The sequence below is a fragment of the Astatotilapia calliptera genome, chromosome 9, assembly GCF_964374335.1.
Source record: "Astatotilapia calliptera chromosome 9, fAstCal68.1, whole genome shotgun sequence".
NCBI classification, from domain to species: domain Eukaryota; kingdom Metazoa; phylum Chordata; class Actinopteri; order Cichliformes; family Cichlidae; genus Astatotilapia; species Astatotilapia calliptera.
In genome coordinates, this window is record NC_137430.1 from 22,556,758 (window position 1) to 22,575,470 (window position 18,713).

The 18,713-nt window shown below is 42.2% G+C and overlaps 2 protein-coding genes across 2 annotated transcripts; both read left to right on the forward strand.

Annotated features, from left to right (window-relative positions):
* The first annotated feature begins 735 nt into the window (after nucleotides 1–735).
* Nucleotides 736–3,561, forward strand: mrpl15 (mitochondrial ribosomal protein L15). Its single transcript, XM_026180837.2, has 5 exons — nucleotides 736–916; nucleotides 1,060–1,217; nucleotides 2,062–2,227; nucleotides 2,867–2,990; nucleotides 3,109–3,561. Exons 1-5 carry the CDS (start codon nucleotides 812–814, stop codon nucleotides 3,444–3,446), a joined length of 891 nt encoding a protein of 296 aa, XP_026036622.1. The 5' UTR covers nucleotides 736–811; the 3' UTR covers nucleotides 3,447–3,561.
* A 5,816-nt stretch (nucleotides 3,562–9,377) lies between these two features.
* Nucleotides 9,378–10,848, forward strand: sox32 (SRY-box transcription factor 32). Its single transcript, XM_026180161.2, has 2 exons — nucleotides 9,378–9,739; nucleotides 9,887–10,848. Exons 1-2 carry the CDS (start codon nucleotides 9,439–9,441, stop codon nucleotides 10,522–10,524), a joined length of 939 nt encoding a protein of 312 aa, XP_026035946.2. The 5' UTR covers nucleotides 9,378–9,438; the 3' UTR covers nucleotides 10,525–10,848.
* Nucleotides 10,849–18,713: the final 7,865 nt, after the last annotated feature.

Genomic DNA, 18,713 nt, shown 5'->3' on the forward strand with positions numbered 1-18,713 from the left:
GTGTGGATATGTATGGCTGCCAGTGGAAATGGATCACTAGCGTTTATTGATGATGTAACTGCTGATAGAAGCAGCAGGATGAATTATGAAGTGTACAAATACTCTCTTCGCAGATTCAGCCAAATGCCGCAAAAGTGATTACTGATAACCCAAAGCAAGCTACAAAGGCAACTCAAGAGTTTTGTTTAGGTTTGAGTTTTAAGCAAAGAATACTCTTCGATAGTTAAGTCAGTCAACTGATCTCAACCCAACAGAGCATGCTTTTTGGCTATGAAATGGAACAACTGGATGCAGAAACATCCACAAACAAGTAGCAACTGAAAGTGGCTCTACATGTTTTGACTTGGAAGACTTTTTTTTCACACTGGATGCTATTCCTGATGCAACCCCAAGGTAATTTTTTCCTCCTCCCCAAGTCATTTTTCACTTTTTAGTCGTTGCACATATTGATTGTTTGATTTAAAATCCACAGTGGTGGTGTGCAGAGACAATACTACGGGAAAAGTTGTAAAAAAAAAAATAATGGTGAATGTTGAATATTAGTAAGAATTCTGGCAACGTTTGGCTTTTGCTTGGGACATTTTCAAAATATGTTAATTAATGTTATCGTGAGCCAGACCATTTTGGCTGTTTTCTAAATAATAAAAATTGCATATTAACACGGATTATTTTGGAAAACAGGAGCGCCAAACCTCCCAAATCTTTTATTTTGGAACGTAACAGCGTCAACGAGAAATACTTCCGCTGCCGTCTTTGTCACGTGACCTCTATGCCCTTGGTTTGCTACCTTTGACATGTGAGCGACCGAAACATGTCTTTCCCTAAGAAACCAGGCGGTAAAGCACTGGATGTTTTGCAGAACCTCCCGCGGATAACCTTAGCGAACCTACGGCCTGAACCAGGAGCCCGGCAAACGGTAAGTTTTAATCTCTCGTAAATTTTGTAGCTATCTGTGGCTAACGCAGCTAATGTCAGCTAAAGTAATCCAGCGGAGATAGTTGTTCTCATGAGGTTATGTGCAAGCAAGAGGAGATGGTCCTAAATGTTCCTGTGTCGCAGGAGAAACGCCGGGGCAGAGGGCAGTATGGTGGCAACAGGAGCGGCAGAGGACACAAAGGAGAGCGGCAGAGAGGGAACCGACCTCGGCTGGGCTTCGAGGGGGGGCAGACCCCCTTTTACCTGGCCATACCAAAATACGGATTCAATGAAGGGCACAGGTAAAGGCGTCAAATGCCTTTTATCTGTGAAGCTAATCGATGAGTGCTTGCTTGAGTAAGAGGCACGCCGAATTTGCATAAATGACAGATGCACTTGGTTGCCATCAAGCTCGGATCAGAAAACACAAAGCTTTATTTATAACCTGTTTTATCTGTCAGTCAGTACACCTTATCTACACAGCACTACCCACACTGATCTCTTAATACCAGCATTAGAGTCATGCTGTGGTAGGTGGACTGCCATTTGTGAGTGCACACCTGGAGTGACTGGTCTGCCACTGGCACCTTGTTCTGTTCATAGATGAGAGCACAGACTCCACTGAAGAACATCAGGCCCTCATGCCACATTCATGGAGTCTGACAGCCAGAAATGTGCCTGAGCACCCTGCAGGAGGTCATTTTGTAGAGCATGGGCAATGCTGCTCCTCTCCTTCTTGCACAAAAGATCAAATTCTGCCCCATGTAATGTCCCATCCCCTTGTATGTCCTCCACAGTTTTGAAGGGAGGAGATATAAGGAGACTGTGGCGAGTGGCAGAGGAAACCTTCTCGCGATGTCACTTGCATATCTGTCATCTTGGAAGAGCTGGACTACCTGTGCAGCCTGAATGGACTGCAGTTACCATCTCATGCTGCCAGTAGCATTAAACAAAAGTTAGTCATGAGGGATAAGGAGAGAGCAAAGATGCAGGTGCACCTCGAATGAATTCACAGTGGTTTCCACTTCCTAACTAGACAGATTGATATCCCTGAAGTTTAACTCAGTTTGTGTTACGCTGCTATGATCGAGCGTTCCCTTCATTTTTCTGAGCAGTGCATATCGATTTGTACTTCTTCCTCCTCAGTCGCCGTCCGCAGTACCACCCTCTGACGCTAAAACGGCTGCAGTACCTGATCGATCTGGGCCGAGTCGACCCGACTCAGCCTATAGACCTGACCCAGCTCGTCAACGCCAGAGGAGTCACAATCCAGCCCCTGAAGCGCGACTATGGAGTCCAGCTTGTTGACGAGGTTTTTGATCTGTTCATCTGTTTCATAGAGATCAAATTTGGCAAAATTAGGAAGCTTGATTTGTCATCACAGCTGATTTTAAAATCATTTAACAATCATCTGAGGACAAACAGCTACTTCCTGGCGTATTTAGTGTCAACACAGAAACAAGACTTGAGAGACGTGATTATTGATGTTAAATAAATTATAAATGCTATGCTACAAACACCAGAGGATCTCCTTTCCATGGAAATTGAAAGTATAAGGTTTCTTAATGGATAACCTGTTCATTTCCTTTATCTGTTTTATGAGCAGAACATCTTAAATATTGATGAAATGTATTTTCTCTGTCATCAGTAGAGCCTGTGAGCTGAAGACTTTATGCATAGCTGCTGCAAGACAAATAAAACAATTTAAACAGCTTATAGTTTGACCAGCAAAGGTTTTATTCTTTAAGAATGGCTTCAAAATCACTGTGAGGTTATCCAATTGGTTAGAACTGAAGAATTTTAGTAGACATACCAGTAGGTGGCACCACATGACAGTGTTGTCACTGTGACAGTAACAGATTAAGATGCTGGTCTTGACTCCTCAGTATTTTTATTTAGGTTATTATTTTAGCCAGTTCTGACTAAAGCTCACGTGTTTGTCCTGTTCCAGGGCGCTGAGATTTTTGCTGCAAAAATCAACATTGAGGTTCAGAGAGCGACTGAAGGAGCCATAGCTGCTATTGAAAGGAACGGAGGGGTCATCACAACCAGTTTCTACGATCCCATAAGTCTCGGTAACTCATTAATGACTGATCTTATCCACTTGCCCAAGTCGATGTATTTTATTTATTATTTATTTTTAAAAAAAATTTTAAAGTAAAAGGCCTGAAAATGTGCTCTCACTTTTTGCAGATATCCTCATCAAGCCTGTCCCATTTTTTGTCCGTGGGCAGCCGATCCCAAAGCGAATGTTGCCCGGGGAGAATATGCTCCCTTATTACACAAGTGCTGACAACCGGGGTTATTTGGCAGACCCGGACAAAATCCAGCAGGCCCGGCTAGCCCTGGCACAGAAGTATGGTTACATTCTGCCAGATATTTCAAAGGATGAACTGTATCACATGCTGGCCATGAGGAAGGATATACGACAGATCTTCTTTGGCCTTTCTCCAGGCTGGGTTGTTAACATGCCTGAGAAGAAGATCCTGAAACCAACTGATGAAAAACTGATGAAATATTACAGTTCGTAGGTGTTAGGAGAAAAATACTGTTTATTTACAGGGAGCTGGGGGTGTTGAAAGCGTTTTCATTTTGTATGGAAAACTGTAGTCTGTGTGTTGCCATTAAACTTTATGTTGAAAAATATATTTTTCACTGTATTATCTTTTATTAATACAGTTAAATGTAGTCGATTTTATGCCACAAACCGTATGAGGAGTACTACTCGGTGGCCAACATCTGACGGCCTCGTGTCCAAGCACGACCGTGGCCCGTGCTGCATGATGGAAGGAACGTGAACTGTAACAGGTGAGGGGGAAATAAGGAAAATAAGATAACTCAAAGAATGAAAACAGGAAACAGATGCCTGGTGATGTGTGTTACTTGTGAAATGGGTTGCCTAGGCCCTAGAAGGGGAGTTTGAAATTAGTCACAGGCAGCTGTATCCTGGTGTGGACGTTCAAAAGATCCCTCCCCCTCCCCCCTGTTTTGGAACACAATCACAGGCAAAAAACATACATACAACCTTGCCTCTGTATGCTTTGGAGACATGAAAGCCGAATCAAGACATCATTCATATCTAATAAAACTCAAATGCATCCTGATGAGATTTCTATTTTGCCCCCTGTTCGCACTATAAATTAAGCCTGTGCCGGAGTGTAACCTCACTGGTTACAGCTTCATCGCATCTCTCCTGAGCTCACGATTACGCTCATGTTTATTTTTTTGGAGTCGAAATGGCACACTCCCTATAAATAACTTGGTATTTTGCACAGATATTGTCTTGAGGGAGGCTGCCATAGAATTTTTGCTGTTATAAAAACACTTTATCAAAGGAAGCATATGCCTGTGCGTGTGTGCACCACCACGAGCTTTGTGTTTGTCTTAAACCCACCCCCCACCCCCACTGCCACCTTAGTAAATGCAGGCAGATCTTAATTATGCAAGAATAGAAAAAGGACTGATGCAAAGTTTTCGTTAAGCGTTTAAAAAAAAAAAAGATAATTTTTCAGGTGAGCTTCAGTGAAATAGTAAATTTTCACCCCACGAGCCAAAGGTTTCACTTTGATGACTTTCCTTGTGGTTCCCTGAGTGTTTTCCTGAATCCTCAAGTATCCAATACGGCCGGTGGATACATACACAGCCGGCCCTGCCAGGAAAACCTGCCCAAATCCTTAAAGCATAATACTTTAAATAAATCACGCCACAGGAAAGAAACAGCACAATCATTGTTTATGGCAGAACTACAGCTCTTATCTTCAAAGCAGCAGATCCTTTTGAATTTGTATCAGGTCTCAGACGAGCAACAGAGAGAAAAGGAGCGAGCTAAACAATTTTTTTTTGTTATGTGCAAAGAGGCACAAACATCAGCCCTGTGAGCGTGTGGCTGCCTGAAGGTTTGCACAGAAGAATGACAAAGTGGAATCAAGTATTTTCCTCAATCAGCTGGCTAAAAAGATTTGTTTCAGACTGGCGTTTTGTGTCTGGTTTCTGCTCCAAATAATCTAATGTCTGAGTCTAACCATTTCACACTGTTTAATTAAACATTCAGACATTGTTGTCGGTGCTGAGCACGGCAGATCGATTTGATTATCTGCTGCCTTGAATGAGCCGTTTAAGACAGACGCTGTGCATGGCTGTGTCTCGCAAGTCTCAGGCCAGTGTCAGATAATAATCAGGGCTAATTACAGTTAAATGCACGACTCCTTCTCCGCTGTGTGCCGGGCACAGGTGTGAGGCGGAGGTCTGGGATCAAGTTTGGTTTCAAACTGTGGGACCGAGGACATCCAATGTCCAAAGCTCAGCTCTCTGGAAAGTAAAAGATGTCAACTCAGTTGTGCAATTAAGGCTCTTATCAGTGTAGGATACAATTCCTAATTTACAAAGAATGGAGCTGCTTCTGTGACGAGATCATAGCTTCGCCTCATTAGCCAGTCTCAGTCTGAGCAGCTCTGAATGACAGACAAATGAAATGAAGTTAGAAAGCAGTTTAAGGAGGAAGGAGATAGACAGAGGAATTGGAGGCTGTGATTTAATACTGTGAACACAAGAGCACTGTTTAATTTACTCATTAGTGATTTTTTCTTACATTAATTAGTCACTTAGTGCAGAAAATAAAATAAGATTCGAAAATGCCACACACACACACATACACACAAGTCAACTGACAAGCAGAAGGCCTTTAAAAAGGCTTCCTCTAAAACATTAAATAATTTCCTCCTTTGCACTTTTTACAAGACAGTTTGTCTCATAAAAAATTATATTACTGGATTTTTATTCATGCTGTTTGTGCTTTTGCCGTACTCTCAGTTACACGGTGAAGTGCATGTCCTCTTTCATTAAAATCTTCACATTTCTAGATGCTGAAATAGCACTTTTTCTCCTTTTTCGGCACACTTGGGCGACAAAGTCTGCAGTTGCTACTTAAAGTAGTGCAGAAATTCTTCAACTTCCGTGGCCTCGCCTGGACACTCTGAACCACCCGGGCTCCCGAGTTTGTCTGAGCTGTGTTTGAAGTCTGGATGAGCTCTGCTTATTATCTCTGCTCAGAGGTGGGGGCATCATTGTGCTCTGTTAATGAGGCCACATTAAGCCTGTCTACACCAGGGGGCATGTAATCCTCTCAGCTGGCTTGACGTTGGGCCAGCCGGGCAGGGCGCTGTTTACACGGGGAGTGTGGAGGCTGACGCTCGGGACCCTGCAGGCCTCATCTGCTGTTGAATTTGCTCAAACATGCGATTGAGAAGTGAAGCTGGAGGCGGGGGAACCAGACCACTGCATAGAATGGTGTCTGAGACTTGACAGAGTATATCTCAAGCTGGCCTGCTGTGCCCATACAATACTTCAACAATGCAATATAGCTTCTCGCCGCGAAGATCACGGTCACCTGAGACAACACTATCATATCCTCTTCACACCTTCCAGCTATAAAACAATGCAGCTCTTTATGAATGAGGCACTGTAAGGAAAGTCAATGGGATGACAGTGAAGCCGAGGCAGAATACAGTGCTGCAGTGTCAGAGGTCAAGACACGGGCCTCCTGCATTGCACCTCTGTGGCTTTGATCAGATTTCTCCTTTGGACAGAAGCCCGAAGAAAGCGTCTCCATGTCAGCAAACTTAAATCACTTTATATCCATAGTACAAGAAGAGCATGGGTGTTGGAGCACCTTCAGAGACGGAAAACTAGAGCCCACAAGCGGAAAACCACAAAACCAAATGAGTGCATGCTCCACATCTAGTAAATATCCAACCAAGGCATTGTCCAGCGTTTCCAAGAGCCTGCTGGCCTGTCCCTTCATAAGGTAGCCCTCTGGTATTCCTACAGGTCCTGACTGCACAGCTCTACCTGTGCCAGCCTGATCATCACTGATCCAAAGTGGAGAAGGAGAGGAGTGTCCCATATATGAGTTCTGTCCAATACAATGGCACATTGTGATCAGAAAGCCACAGAGAACAATCCCTATTCAGAAAGCATAGTGCCCATTCAGTGGCAGCTCGCTGCTTGTTTGGCTATGATACAATGCACTGATACCCTACTGTCACCTCATAGATTAGGATTCATTAATAAAGCCAAACATAAAGGACTTTTAACACGTTTTCAAACATTTTTCAGCAAAGGAAAGCCCTGCTGGTGGTGGAGTTTGGAGTGGGTTATACAATAAAAGGACACACACACACACAGAGAGGTTGTCTAATATTTAGCCCTCTCAGTTCGCGCTGATAGTCAGCCGAAACTAACATTATTGTATTCACGCTGCGCCATTCAAGGTAATTGATTAAATCCATTAGCGCATTTCACAGCACGTTGGAGCATGCGTCCCGCTCTACCCCGCGGATGTGGATTCAACCTATAATTCTGACAAGCTGTGAAACAAGGACACCCCCACCTCCCCCACCACCAAATCACCAGTTATTCTGACGAGTAATTCGACTTTAAATCTGACATATAACCTCCACATTTGTCATGGGTTTTTTTTTTTTTTTTAGTTTTTTTATTGGTTTCTTTACCAAAGCTACATACCAGCTTATCAGTTTCGACTCTTAGTTTTATATTTGGTCGCCAATAGTGGGAACACGGTTGAAACAACTCACCTTAATTACGTCTATTATTGAGTTTGCCTGCGTGACACATTATTGATTTTCTTAAAGATCTCCATTTCACCTGATTGACTGCGACGTTAAAACAAAGTCCAAAGCAAAAGCAAATAAAAAACCTCCTATTATGGGCTCATTTCGAGGCTCACTGGAAAGCCCTTTAAACTGGGGACTTGTGTTTTCAATATGTGTATTCTAGCAGAACTCGCCTTAAGATCAGTGCAAACCCTTGTGTATTAACCCTCTGTACTTTAAACAGCACCGTAGAACATTTACACTTTAAAGTTGCGCGTAAGTGACTCTGCTAAGTAGATAATGCAGAGCAGGTGCAGGTCTCACGGATGCACAATATATTGCAGACTGGTCAAAGGAGCTTGCAAAGAAAAGCGTCTGGACTTCTTTAAGTTACTTGAAGACGTTTCACCTCTCATCCGAGAAGCTTCTTCAGTTCAAATGGTGGAGAGTCAGGACCGCAGACAGACATATATTGCAGACTCAAAGTTGCAAATGTCTGCATAATGCACCTATTGTCTGTCTAATGCATGCCGTCAGTTGCAAAGACAGACATTCATGGAAACCGTAAAGGGGAAGCTAGCACCTGTAATGGCATCCAATTGCATTACAGAGGGAGCGCGAGCCTCCCGGGTTTCTGGGCTGGTCATTTCTATTCATTTAAAGTCACTTTTATCCCATTGTGTTTGTAAATGACTGCTGCTATCACTATAATGTCATTGCGTGGACTTAATTGGTGGCTATTTCCTTTTTTGTGTGTTATTGTAAAGAAACTGCGGTCCTGACAGTTTTCTTCGTTTACAAACTGTATAAAGTGTGAAGGAAAGCTTTAATATTCGCAGCAAATTAAATAAAATCTGTTCGTGTGTGTGTGTTGGAATTAAATTAGGATAAAACTTTGTAAAGAAGGTGGCACAGACAGTTTGAGCTGGAATTGGAGAGCGATGCGCCAACTGCAGTTTCTGTGCGTCTGAATGTCTGAGGATTTCAATCCACTTTTTTTCGGGGAGCCAGTCAGCCTGTCCCACTGTTTATTTCATCTTTTTGCTGAGACCGATAAGGTCGGGCAATTTCTCCTTCTTGCTGTCCCGCATAATGGCTCATCATGGGTCTTTGTGTGGGCCTATCAACGCTTTTCTCTGTGTGCGTGTTCGCAAACATTTGCGAGCAGTAATCGCGTTATAAACGCGCCTTGATCACGTTTGATTCAGTTGTGTAAAATGAACTTTGATAAAGACAGTGGATGGCCGATAAGAGCTGAAAGACACAGTGTAATTAGTAACCAGCCTTGCCTCCTGAAAACTTTTGATGTGGGCTCCTTCCCTGGCCCTCAGGCACTATTGATCAAAAGGCGTGATTTGGTTTTACTAATGGGGGTTTAATAGGTGGGTCAGAGGTAAAAACAACAAGGTGTGTGTGTGTGTGTGTGTGTGTGTGTGTGTGTGTTTGTGTGTCTGTTTTGTCCATTTAAAGAGCGCAAAGCTCACGTGTTTGTATCTGAGTATGTTAACAAGTCTTAAACCTTTTTTGATTATGTAGAAGATATAAAAGTGTCACGTTTTCACCTCACAAACATAAATCCTGTCCCAGTGCAGAACCTCCATTGTGTCATCTACACGTGGATAAAGACACAAATTACGTTGACTTTGAGTTTATTCCGTTTGACAATAAAACGGGTGAAACTTTATTTTTCTAATTAGATTAAAAAAACTGTGGGGTATAGACAGACTCTACACGGACCCCAATCTGAAGTTTCGTAAAATCGTTGATTGGGTCGCCGGGTCACAGACCTGAGAACACACCTGGAATTCACACCTTAAATCCACTCCTCCTGGCCTCCCATTGGAGGAGCGCCCACATATATAACTCTTCATCATCAGGAGGATGACAGCCAGCAACAGAGCCATCTGCAAACATGTACTTCGGTCAGGACCCCGCAGATTTCCAGTTCTGCAGCTCCGTTTCGTGCAGCGAAGAGTTGCCAATCGCAGACGGAGACCAGATGGCCCAGGTGTGTTCCCCGAGTTCAGGGCCTTCCAGCCCGCTTTCGGCGAACTCGGACTCCAGCTGCACCAGCCCCGAACCCAAATCTGCTGCGGCACAGCAGAGGGTCAGGAGGCCCCTGAACGCCTTCATTATCTGGACCAAAGAGGAGCGCCGGCGACTGGCACAGCTCAACCCAGACCTGGAAAACACCGACCTGAGCAAAATACTAGGTAAAATAATAATCTGTGTCTTTTGTTTCTTAAATAACACAACATGTTTCAGATATGGCCTCAAACCAGGATTTTATTTTATTAGTCAAAGGTCAGTTTTATCAAGCTAGTCAATGTATAGAGCTCTACTGCTGTGTTATTCTGCAGGGAAAGCCTGGAAAGCCATGTCCTTGGCTGAAAAACGTCCCTACATGAAGGAAGCTGAGCGTCTAAGAGTGCAGCACACCATTGACTATCCTAACTACAAGTACAAGCCACGCAGGAGGAAGCAGTTTAAGAAAAGCCCAAAGACTCCAGAAGCATCGACACCTTCATTATGCAGCTCAGGCTTCAGACCTCCCTACAACCTCACCTACCTGCTCCAGAATCACCAGCAGCCTTTCCAAAATGCACACACCTTCCCAAACTCCTCAGCTAACTACACCTCTTGTCACAGCAGCTATGCAAACACCCCTGACTTCCCAGACCAAGGAAAAGAAGCCACAGCCCCAAATAATCCTATCATATACTCAAACCCTCCTGTGTACGCTGCACAGGCTAAAGGGTATTTTGACCCTCAGCAGGGCCACATCCAGGAAGGTTTCTCCAGTCCTGCAGCTCCCATTGGGAATCAGAGGGAGTTCAGGGTCTATGGAGGCCCCCAGTGCCTTCCTGGGCCATCCCTGGAGTTCTACTTAGAAAGGGTTAAGGCTGATATGCTGTATGATCTGGATCGCAGCGAGTTTGAACAGTACCTGGGTCCAAGCCCCCAGAGGCCCGAGTCAGTGGATCCCGGCAGTTACTAAGAGCAAAGCAGCCACATACCCAGACGCTTGCTCTCATGAAACAGTTCAGAATGGCATATTTATTTAAATTATATTATATATCGTAGATCTTGAGTGTGTTGTCCTTCCATGTCATGTCATTAAAAATATAATGGAAATAATAATTAACAAATTCATTTTAATGATCATGTTGTTGTTGAGATCTTAAATTGAAAACGGTGATAGAAAACTATGATTATTTTTAATTAATTTAAACTAAAATAATCAATGTCAGTAACTTGAGGAATGAATCCTGCAGATTTTGTTAAAATCCATGCTGGTAAATAAACTTTGTGCTTTTTGGCATTTTTTAATGTCTTTATTTTATTAAATAAACACAAACATTTTTGGCTTGTACATATTCTCCACTGAGCCTTTTATAATGAAGATCAAATGGTTCAATCAATCAATCTTTATTTATAAAGCACTTTTCATACAAAAATGTAGCACAAAGTGCTTTACATGGTTAAAAGCAGCCCATCCCACCCCACCCTCCAACTCACTCCCCACACTCTCATTAACATAAACGATCATGGATACATCCCCCCCCCCCCCCCCCCCCCACACACACACACACACACACACACAAACACACTTAAAGAGTAAAATTGGGCTGGGCACACATGAGCCAGGTGAGGAAACGGTTCAATGATAGTATTATTTGTCCGAGGTTTTAAAGTGGCCACGGTGTTGTTTTGCAACCTTGCAACTTTTTACTGTGAGTTTTCCTCTTTATAATTCTTAATCAGCATTTAAAGGTTAATTAAATGATTAATAATGGTTTATAAAGCACATGTAAGCGTTAGTCACAGCAGAAACTGGTGTACAAGCAGATAACAAACTATTTTAAATATCTGTAACATTAAACTGTGTCAGAGCTAGCCTCTGGCAGTCTGTTGACACACTGTTTTATCTCTCTCCACATGTCTTTCATGGCTGAGCGAAGGAAGTAGGGTGGGCGGCGGGGCCATAAACTTCCCAACTTCCTGTTTCATTTTAAAACATTTCACAAAGGCTCTAAAAATATGCCCCAAAAATCGACATATCTCCAAACTCATATGACTTTGGCTGCCAAATGTTTACCCATTTAGGAAAATGTTTACTTCCCGTCCCATATTTTGTGTGTCAGAGCCTCGAGGTTGAACTCTGTGCTGGATGAATGTGAGGGGACAGAGGCCTGAAGTCTCCAACAAACAAACAAAAACATGTCCGAGACCACACGATTGAAACCTGAAATCTCCAGAAACTAAAAGTACTTCAATAAGGAGAGCTCTTTAAAAGGAATGGGCCAATAAGGGATGTCTAGACCCCCCAGAGTCTAGACAATGGTGGTGGAGATGAAGATGGAGGCTTAAATGGAGACTGACTGATGAGGGAGAGGCAGAGATGGGGAGGAGGTGGGTTGCATGAAGGCGTCTGCAAGAGAGAATGACAGATGTACAGTGAGATTTAATGTACGGGAAGTGAAGGCTGATTGCTTCGAAGAAGAAAGATGATACCAGTGATGTCACAATCAGCTTGACAGCATGAGAAAGTGGAAGTGATGTAAAGTTAGATTAGACTTATGCATAAGCTTCATCTGTACGCATGTTACTACTTAGCACTTCTTTTCAGTGTTTCAAAACAATTATCCAACCAAAAATTATGTGTAAACTCTTGTGCTGCACCGCTTTCACATAATAAACATGTAATAGGTCACGAGGCGTCACGTGAGCCTGGTTTGGAGGGAAGAGGGATGAAAATGTTGTGTGGTTGCAGCCGTGGTTCCTCATTAAGCTTGCTACCTGGTCGCTGTAGTTGTTAGACTATTGGATCACTGGCAAAACTTATTATAAGACTTTGACAGATTCTCAAGTGTTAATCATCGTGATTTGACAGGTAACTACTCACTTTGAAGACATTGAAAACATTTATTTACACGTGAAAATAGTCAACTTTTGCAAAATATTATTGCAAAAATAATATAAAGGTATCTATTTATTTTCTGCTGCCTGTAAAGGTCATTGTTGCAGAACGGATTGGAGCCTCTTCCAGCTGTGACAGGAGTGAGACACGTGTAACACGCTGGATGGACTCCCAGTTTATTTATAAAATGCTCCTCGACTCCACTGAAACTGAACTCCAAAGCAAATATATTCTTACCTGCTCCTTGAAAATGTCCTGGCTCTGAAACCTATAGTGTATTTGAGGATGTTTTTGCAGCAAAAAGCTTCAACATAGTACTAAAGGTGGCCCTAACAAGCTAAGTACAACCAATACTTCCTTACTTAAATGTGCCTGGCTAAAAGGGATCTGCATAAGGAAACATCATGAGTCAGTGAAAAGGACAAGAAATCTTAAAAGAGTTGGAAGGAAATGGATGAGCACAGAGGTCGAGGGAAGGACGACCCGTTCTGGAGGAGAGAGCAGAAGAGCTGATTAGGAAAATGAAGATCTAGTGCTAGAGTCCACCCGCCACCTGAATGAGAGGAAGAAATCTGACGTCAGTTCAACTCCCATGACAATATTACAAAACAACACGGCAAGGCGAAATGCAGAAAAACACGGTAGCGCACAAACATTCGGTGCAAGAACGGTCCATTAATGCAACAATAAAATCTACCCTCAGCCCCTATTTTCCCTCTTAAGTTAACTTGAACTTGGAGCTGGTGGTGCAGCTTGTTTTTCTCAAACTTTGGCCCCTCAGCAACAATTAATGAGCAGTTGCAGGAACTTCCTGAAGGAAAAACAACTGGATGATATCAGTGTTTCAGGTGAAAATATCATCAACAATAAACAGCGGTGGAAATGTCAGATGGGCAATTCAGATATCTTTGTTAGTTTTATGAAACTTAAATATTTACAGGCCTCTGTTTTATCAGGTTTCTGATTTATTAGAGTGAAAGTATTTTTTTTTAATCATCTTTAAACCTGAATTAAAGTGAGATCATCACCTACATCGAGCTTTAATTCTCACATGTGACAAAGACCGCAACGAATATGTGAAGTATTCACAGATTACAAAAGTCTCAGGTCTGAATTTCTGGACCATCTGCAAAATATTTTATGTCATCTTCTTCCCCGGGTATTTTTGCATCTGGATTGCGCCGGTAGGCTTACAGAAGCGTACTGGGAGTTTATCACCGGTGAAAAATGTGAGGAATCTCGAAATGTCAAACATGCTGTAATTCAGCAAAAGCATTCCTCGACCATAAAATAGTATCCGCGTCAGAGATTAAATATGTAATCTCTGCATGTTCAATATTGACACAGAAATAGCTGGGGTTTATATTAAACCTAAAAAGAGATCTGTGTTCACGAACGCGTGGAATTCTTGAGATTTTGTGAGCTATGATTAGCTTTTTTTCTCGTCTCACCTTCTACACGGGGGTCGTCAATAGTTTCCTGCCCTCGGTGCAGTTTGGATTAAGTTGAGGCTGCTTTCTGCAGATAATGCTCATCCGAGTATTATCCTGCAGGGACGTCTGCTCTGTGCGGAGCAGAGTGAGGAAACTCAAACAGGAAGAGCCGTGAAGTGAGACACTCAACAGTTTTTTTTAAATCCTAAAGAAATAATAAAGGCTTCGTCATTTCCCCCCTCTGCAACTGCAACAACATGTAGTCCAATAACATGACATTTCAGGCAGTACAGAAGAGTTTCCAGCTGAATTTAATGTGTTTGTCTGTTCACCTCATTATGATCCAGTCTAATAAAGCCTAACTGGGCCCATCAGATAACCTCACCAGAGCAGTCCTGATAGAAGGGCTTTTCACCAGCATGTCTAACAGGTTTGCATCCTCAGTAGTTGTGCTCACAGGCAGGATCAAGACCCTGGTCACCTTCAAGTAGACCAGCACACGAGCGGGATTTACTGCAGGCCGGAAGCTGAATGCAAAAATAAAACAATAACGCTACACCTCTAACTATGCCCCTATTGTATTATACTGACAAACGACAAACAACAGAGAGAACATGTTTAAAATATGTCTACATAAAACCAAAACGATCCTCATGAGAGGATATATACTCACCTCCCAGCTTAGTTGGAAGTCCTTTTTCCTACAGAACTAATGGCACAGATTCAGCAAGGTGCTGGAAACACTGTTAATGATGATGATAGCGTCGCACAGATGCTGCAGATTTGTCCACTCCACAGTCATGACAATAATCTGCTGTTCTACTGCATTATGCATTGAGATCTGGTGACTTTGGAGGCTATTTGAGTACGCTGAACTCATTTTCATGTTCAAGAATGAGATCCTTTAAGCTTTGTGACATGGTGTTTTATCCTGCAGGAGGCAGCCATCAGAAGATGGGTACACATTTGTCCAGTTCACTGCTGTCCAGTTTTGGAGAGCCCATGAGTTTTCTGTTCTTGGGCTGACAGGAGTGGCACTCAGTGTGGTCTTCTGCAGCAAGTTGAAATGTGTTATAAACCCATACCTTAATTTTAACAAGTAAATATTTGAGTTACTGTTACCTTCATATCAATTCAAAGTAGTCTGGCCACTTTCTTCTGACATCTGGCATCAAAAAGCAGCTGCAACAAGACATTTTCACCCACAGATATTCTGCTCACTGGATATTTTCTCTTTTTTGGATCTTTCTCTTTAAACCTTCGAAATGGTTGTGTCTCAAAAACCCCAGTAGATCAGCAGTTTCTGCAATACCAACATGCCACATTCAAAGTGTCTTCAATCTTTTTTTTTTCCCATTCTTATGGCTTGTTTCACCTTCAGCGGGTCACCTTGACCGTGTCTATATGACTGAATTTACAAAGCTTCTCCCTTATCTGCCTTTAAATCCCTTGACTGATCCGATATTTGCATTAACACGTGGTTGAACAGGTGTGCTTAATGAAGGGGCTGATGCAAGAAGTAAGTCCGAAGATACCTTTCTGTGGAAAACGGGCCCATATTTGGTTATAATGACCTCCGCCCTGTTTCCAGCCAAGATTCAGACAGCTGACTGGAAAGGCTCAAGCAGACTGAGAAGGGAGCTGCTGGGTGTGGCACTGTAACCTGCTGTGCAGATACAATACACTTAGCAAAGAAACTAATGCCTGTCAACAACACTCAGAGGATGATTAGCACAATCCTCAAACTGACCAGAAGCACGTGTGTTTATTTGTGTCTGGACTGATTTTTATATTTCTGTTAAGGTTTAACACCTCAGATGTGCATCTACTGTTCCTTCCAACTTAAAAACACATCAGATAATGTCATCAGAATGCCATGTACGTCATTTATACCATTTATTTTTTCATGAGAAAATAGCGTCACACCTTCTTCCTCAGTGTCTCCTGATGCTCCATGACTCACTGTGCAAGTATGTCCAGAGGCTTGGTTGCCAAATACACGTGCATGTTTGTGTGCGATGAGAGCGAGACACCAATTAAATGACGCAGAGCTGCCTAATGTCATGCTTTTAATTTTTCTTTTCCTATGCACATTTCATTTTTTGCATTTCCTATTATTTAATACTTTTTTTTTCTCTGGAATAATAACAGAGCTGTGAGGAAGAATTACTCTACTTATATTTCCCCTTTTTTTAAGGTCATTTACATTTTGCACATCCATAAACCTTAGTGCTACTACACCAGTCAAACTTCCACAGACCATATATGTAGTTTAGGAGTATGACTGTAACAGGCTTATTGCTGAAACATTACAGTTTTTGTTTTAAACATGAACATGATGACAAAAATGTGCATTATCAAGGCTGAAATGTAAAGCTGCACATGTCTGCATCCCCTCCTGGAAATGAGCCATTGGAAAATAACATCATTGTTCTTGAGCTATAATTACAGTGCAAACTTTGCTAGCTAGACAAATGTAATATCAGAACGTTAACTGGTTGGATTTATAATTTGCGTTATTGTTTGTTTAAGCATAAAGGAAGTAAAAAAGCATTTTTTTTCATGAGAAGACTTTTATTAGCATTATCCTGCAGAGGTTTTAGCCTTGGAAGTAAAGACTGTTTACTTGTGCACTGTTAGTTAGAAGCCGGTTAGCTGAACATGCTAGGTTGGGGCAGATAAACAGACTTTTCCATTATTTCCACTTTCATTGTTGTTTGTTTATTTTTATTTCGCTGATATGGGCATGTCGTGTTTTAGTTGTTTTAAATGTGACATATTTTTCTAACATATGTGCTCCGTGCAAGTGTGTTAAACGTCTAGAAAAATCCTGGTTTGTTCACTTATAGCACTAATATAACACGATTAGCATAATAGATACTAGTGTAGCATTGATCATGTTGTAGTAAAGTAAGATGGCAAATGCTTATGTTTATGTTTTATGCACAAAAAAGCTGCAGAGGGTTGTTGTTTCACATTTACATGTGTTTTGTTTGCAAGCTTTTTTGCACCTGCGTAGTATTTCCACACACTGATAACGCTGTATTGAACCCACTTTAAATCCACCACCTCTGTGCACTTCCTCCACCTCTCTCCAGCTTGTCAAAGGGAACCTGTAAGTTTGTGTTGTGGTGGCGTCTTTAACACCTCCGCTGATTGACTTAGCAGGGTCTAAATCCTAAGAGCTCACCAGGCCCCTCAGCAGGTCGCGGACTGTGTGCACGAGGCAAGTTGGTGGCACCTGACAGCAAAGCATTGTGTGCTAAGCTGCTGCTGTAAAACTGCTTTGGTTATAATGCACTGATATCGCAGTTACAGTGGAGGGAAAGCCTCATTGTCTTCATGGCCAGAACCCCCACAAAGGGTCACAAGGCATATCTGAGAGGTCACGATTAGCAGGAAAGCAAAACATAAACAGTCATTGTAAAAAGAAAGTGCAGTCTCAGTTCTACAGTTTTACATATCAGGACATAATAAAAAGTCTTTACTGCCACATAAAAAAAACTAACCCAAAACGCTGAAGAAGTGTGTGAAAAGCTAAGAACAGCTCATTATTTAATAGCTTGTCGAACCAACTTTAGCAGCAATAAAAAAAAAAAATTTAGCAGCAATAACACAAAGTAATGGTTTTCTTCATTGGTGTCTCACATCTACTTGGAGGAATTTTAACCCACTTTTCATTGCAACATTGCTTCAGTTCATTGAAGTTAAAGTAGTCATCATTGGGCTGCTCTGTGATCCAGTTTCAGCCACTTGACTCTAGAAATCTTTGGTATTCAGAGGAGTTCATGGTGGATTCGATGACAGCAAGGTTCCCAGGTCTTGCGGTGGCAAAACAAGCCCTAATCATCACCCCTCCACCACTCAGTTTGATAGTTGCTATGAGGTGTTTGTGCTGATATGCTGTGTTTGGTTTTCTCAAAACGTGGTGCTGTGGCTTATGATCAAAGATTTCAACTTTGCTCTTGCTTGTCCAAAGGACTTCTATAAATCACCATTTATAACCCTTCGCAGATTGATGGGTAGCAACAATTAGTTTTCTAAGATCTTTGCTGGTATCTTTCCTCCTTGTCATTGTGTTAACACACACCTGAATGCTCAGGCAATGACCACACTAATACTTTTTCTCTCCGTTTTGGCCGTCAAGGAAAACGCAGCGTTTTGAAAACGCTCTCGGAAAAGCAGATACATTTAAAAACAGCGTTTTCGTGTCGCGGTGTGGACAGCAAACCTGAAACTTTTCGAAAACCATGACACATCTTAGTCATGTGATGCAGTCATGTGACCAATTAAACTAAGCTAGCGGAGGGCATTATACAGCAGTTGTTTGTTTGCTCTCAATTTTGACTCCCTTAAAGATTAATATCAGTCTGTACATGATCAGATAGCTTTTCTTCAAATTCTTTCATTCTCACTTGCTTTTGCAACTTTGTACTTTTGTGTTACTCGCAGCAACAACTCCACCTCATTGTTAGTCCATTTAAAAAACTCGGTGCTTTTCCACGACATTTTGCCGCTTTTGAGCTGGAAAGTAAATAAACGGCAGACAGAAATGAGGCAGGTCGAATCGTCTTGCGTTTCACACATTTGCAGGACTGGAACATAAGCGTTTTTGGACGTTTCAATGTGGACGCACAACTCTATGAAAACAACTGAAAACGCTAGTGTGGACACGGATTTATCCGGGCTAGTGTGGACATGGCCTCAGAGACCTGCAAGTGCATCTTATTAACAGCACCTGGCTGCTACACACCCTCTTAAACCAGTAAGGCTGTAATTAGTTTTCAAACGCTGCTTATGAATTTTGGTTTTATTTTGTTGAAAATAAATAAC

Coding starts and splice junctions, on each gene's coding strand:
- mrpl15 (XM_026180837.2), top strand. CDS start 812: ATGTCTTTCCCTAAGAAACCAGGCGGTAAAGCACTGGATGTTTTGCAG. Junction 2,228..2,866: donor GAGTCCAGCTTGTTGACGAG/GTTTTTGATCTG, acceptor GTCCTGTTCCAG/GGCGCTGAGATTTTTGCTGC. Junction 2,991..3,108: donor CTACGATCCCATAAGTCTCG/GTAACTCATTAA, acceptor CACTTTTTGCAG/ATATCCTCATCAAGCCTGTC.
- sox32 (XM_026180161.2), top strand. CDS start 9,439: ATGTACTTCGGTCAGGACCCCGCAGATTTCCAGTTCTGCAGCTCCGTT. Junction 9,740..9,886: donor CGACCTGAGCAAAATACTAG/GTAAAATAATAA, acceptor GTTATTCTGCAG/GGAAAGCCTGGAAAGCCATG.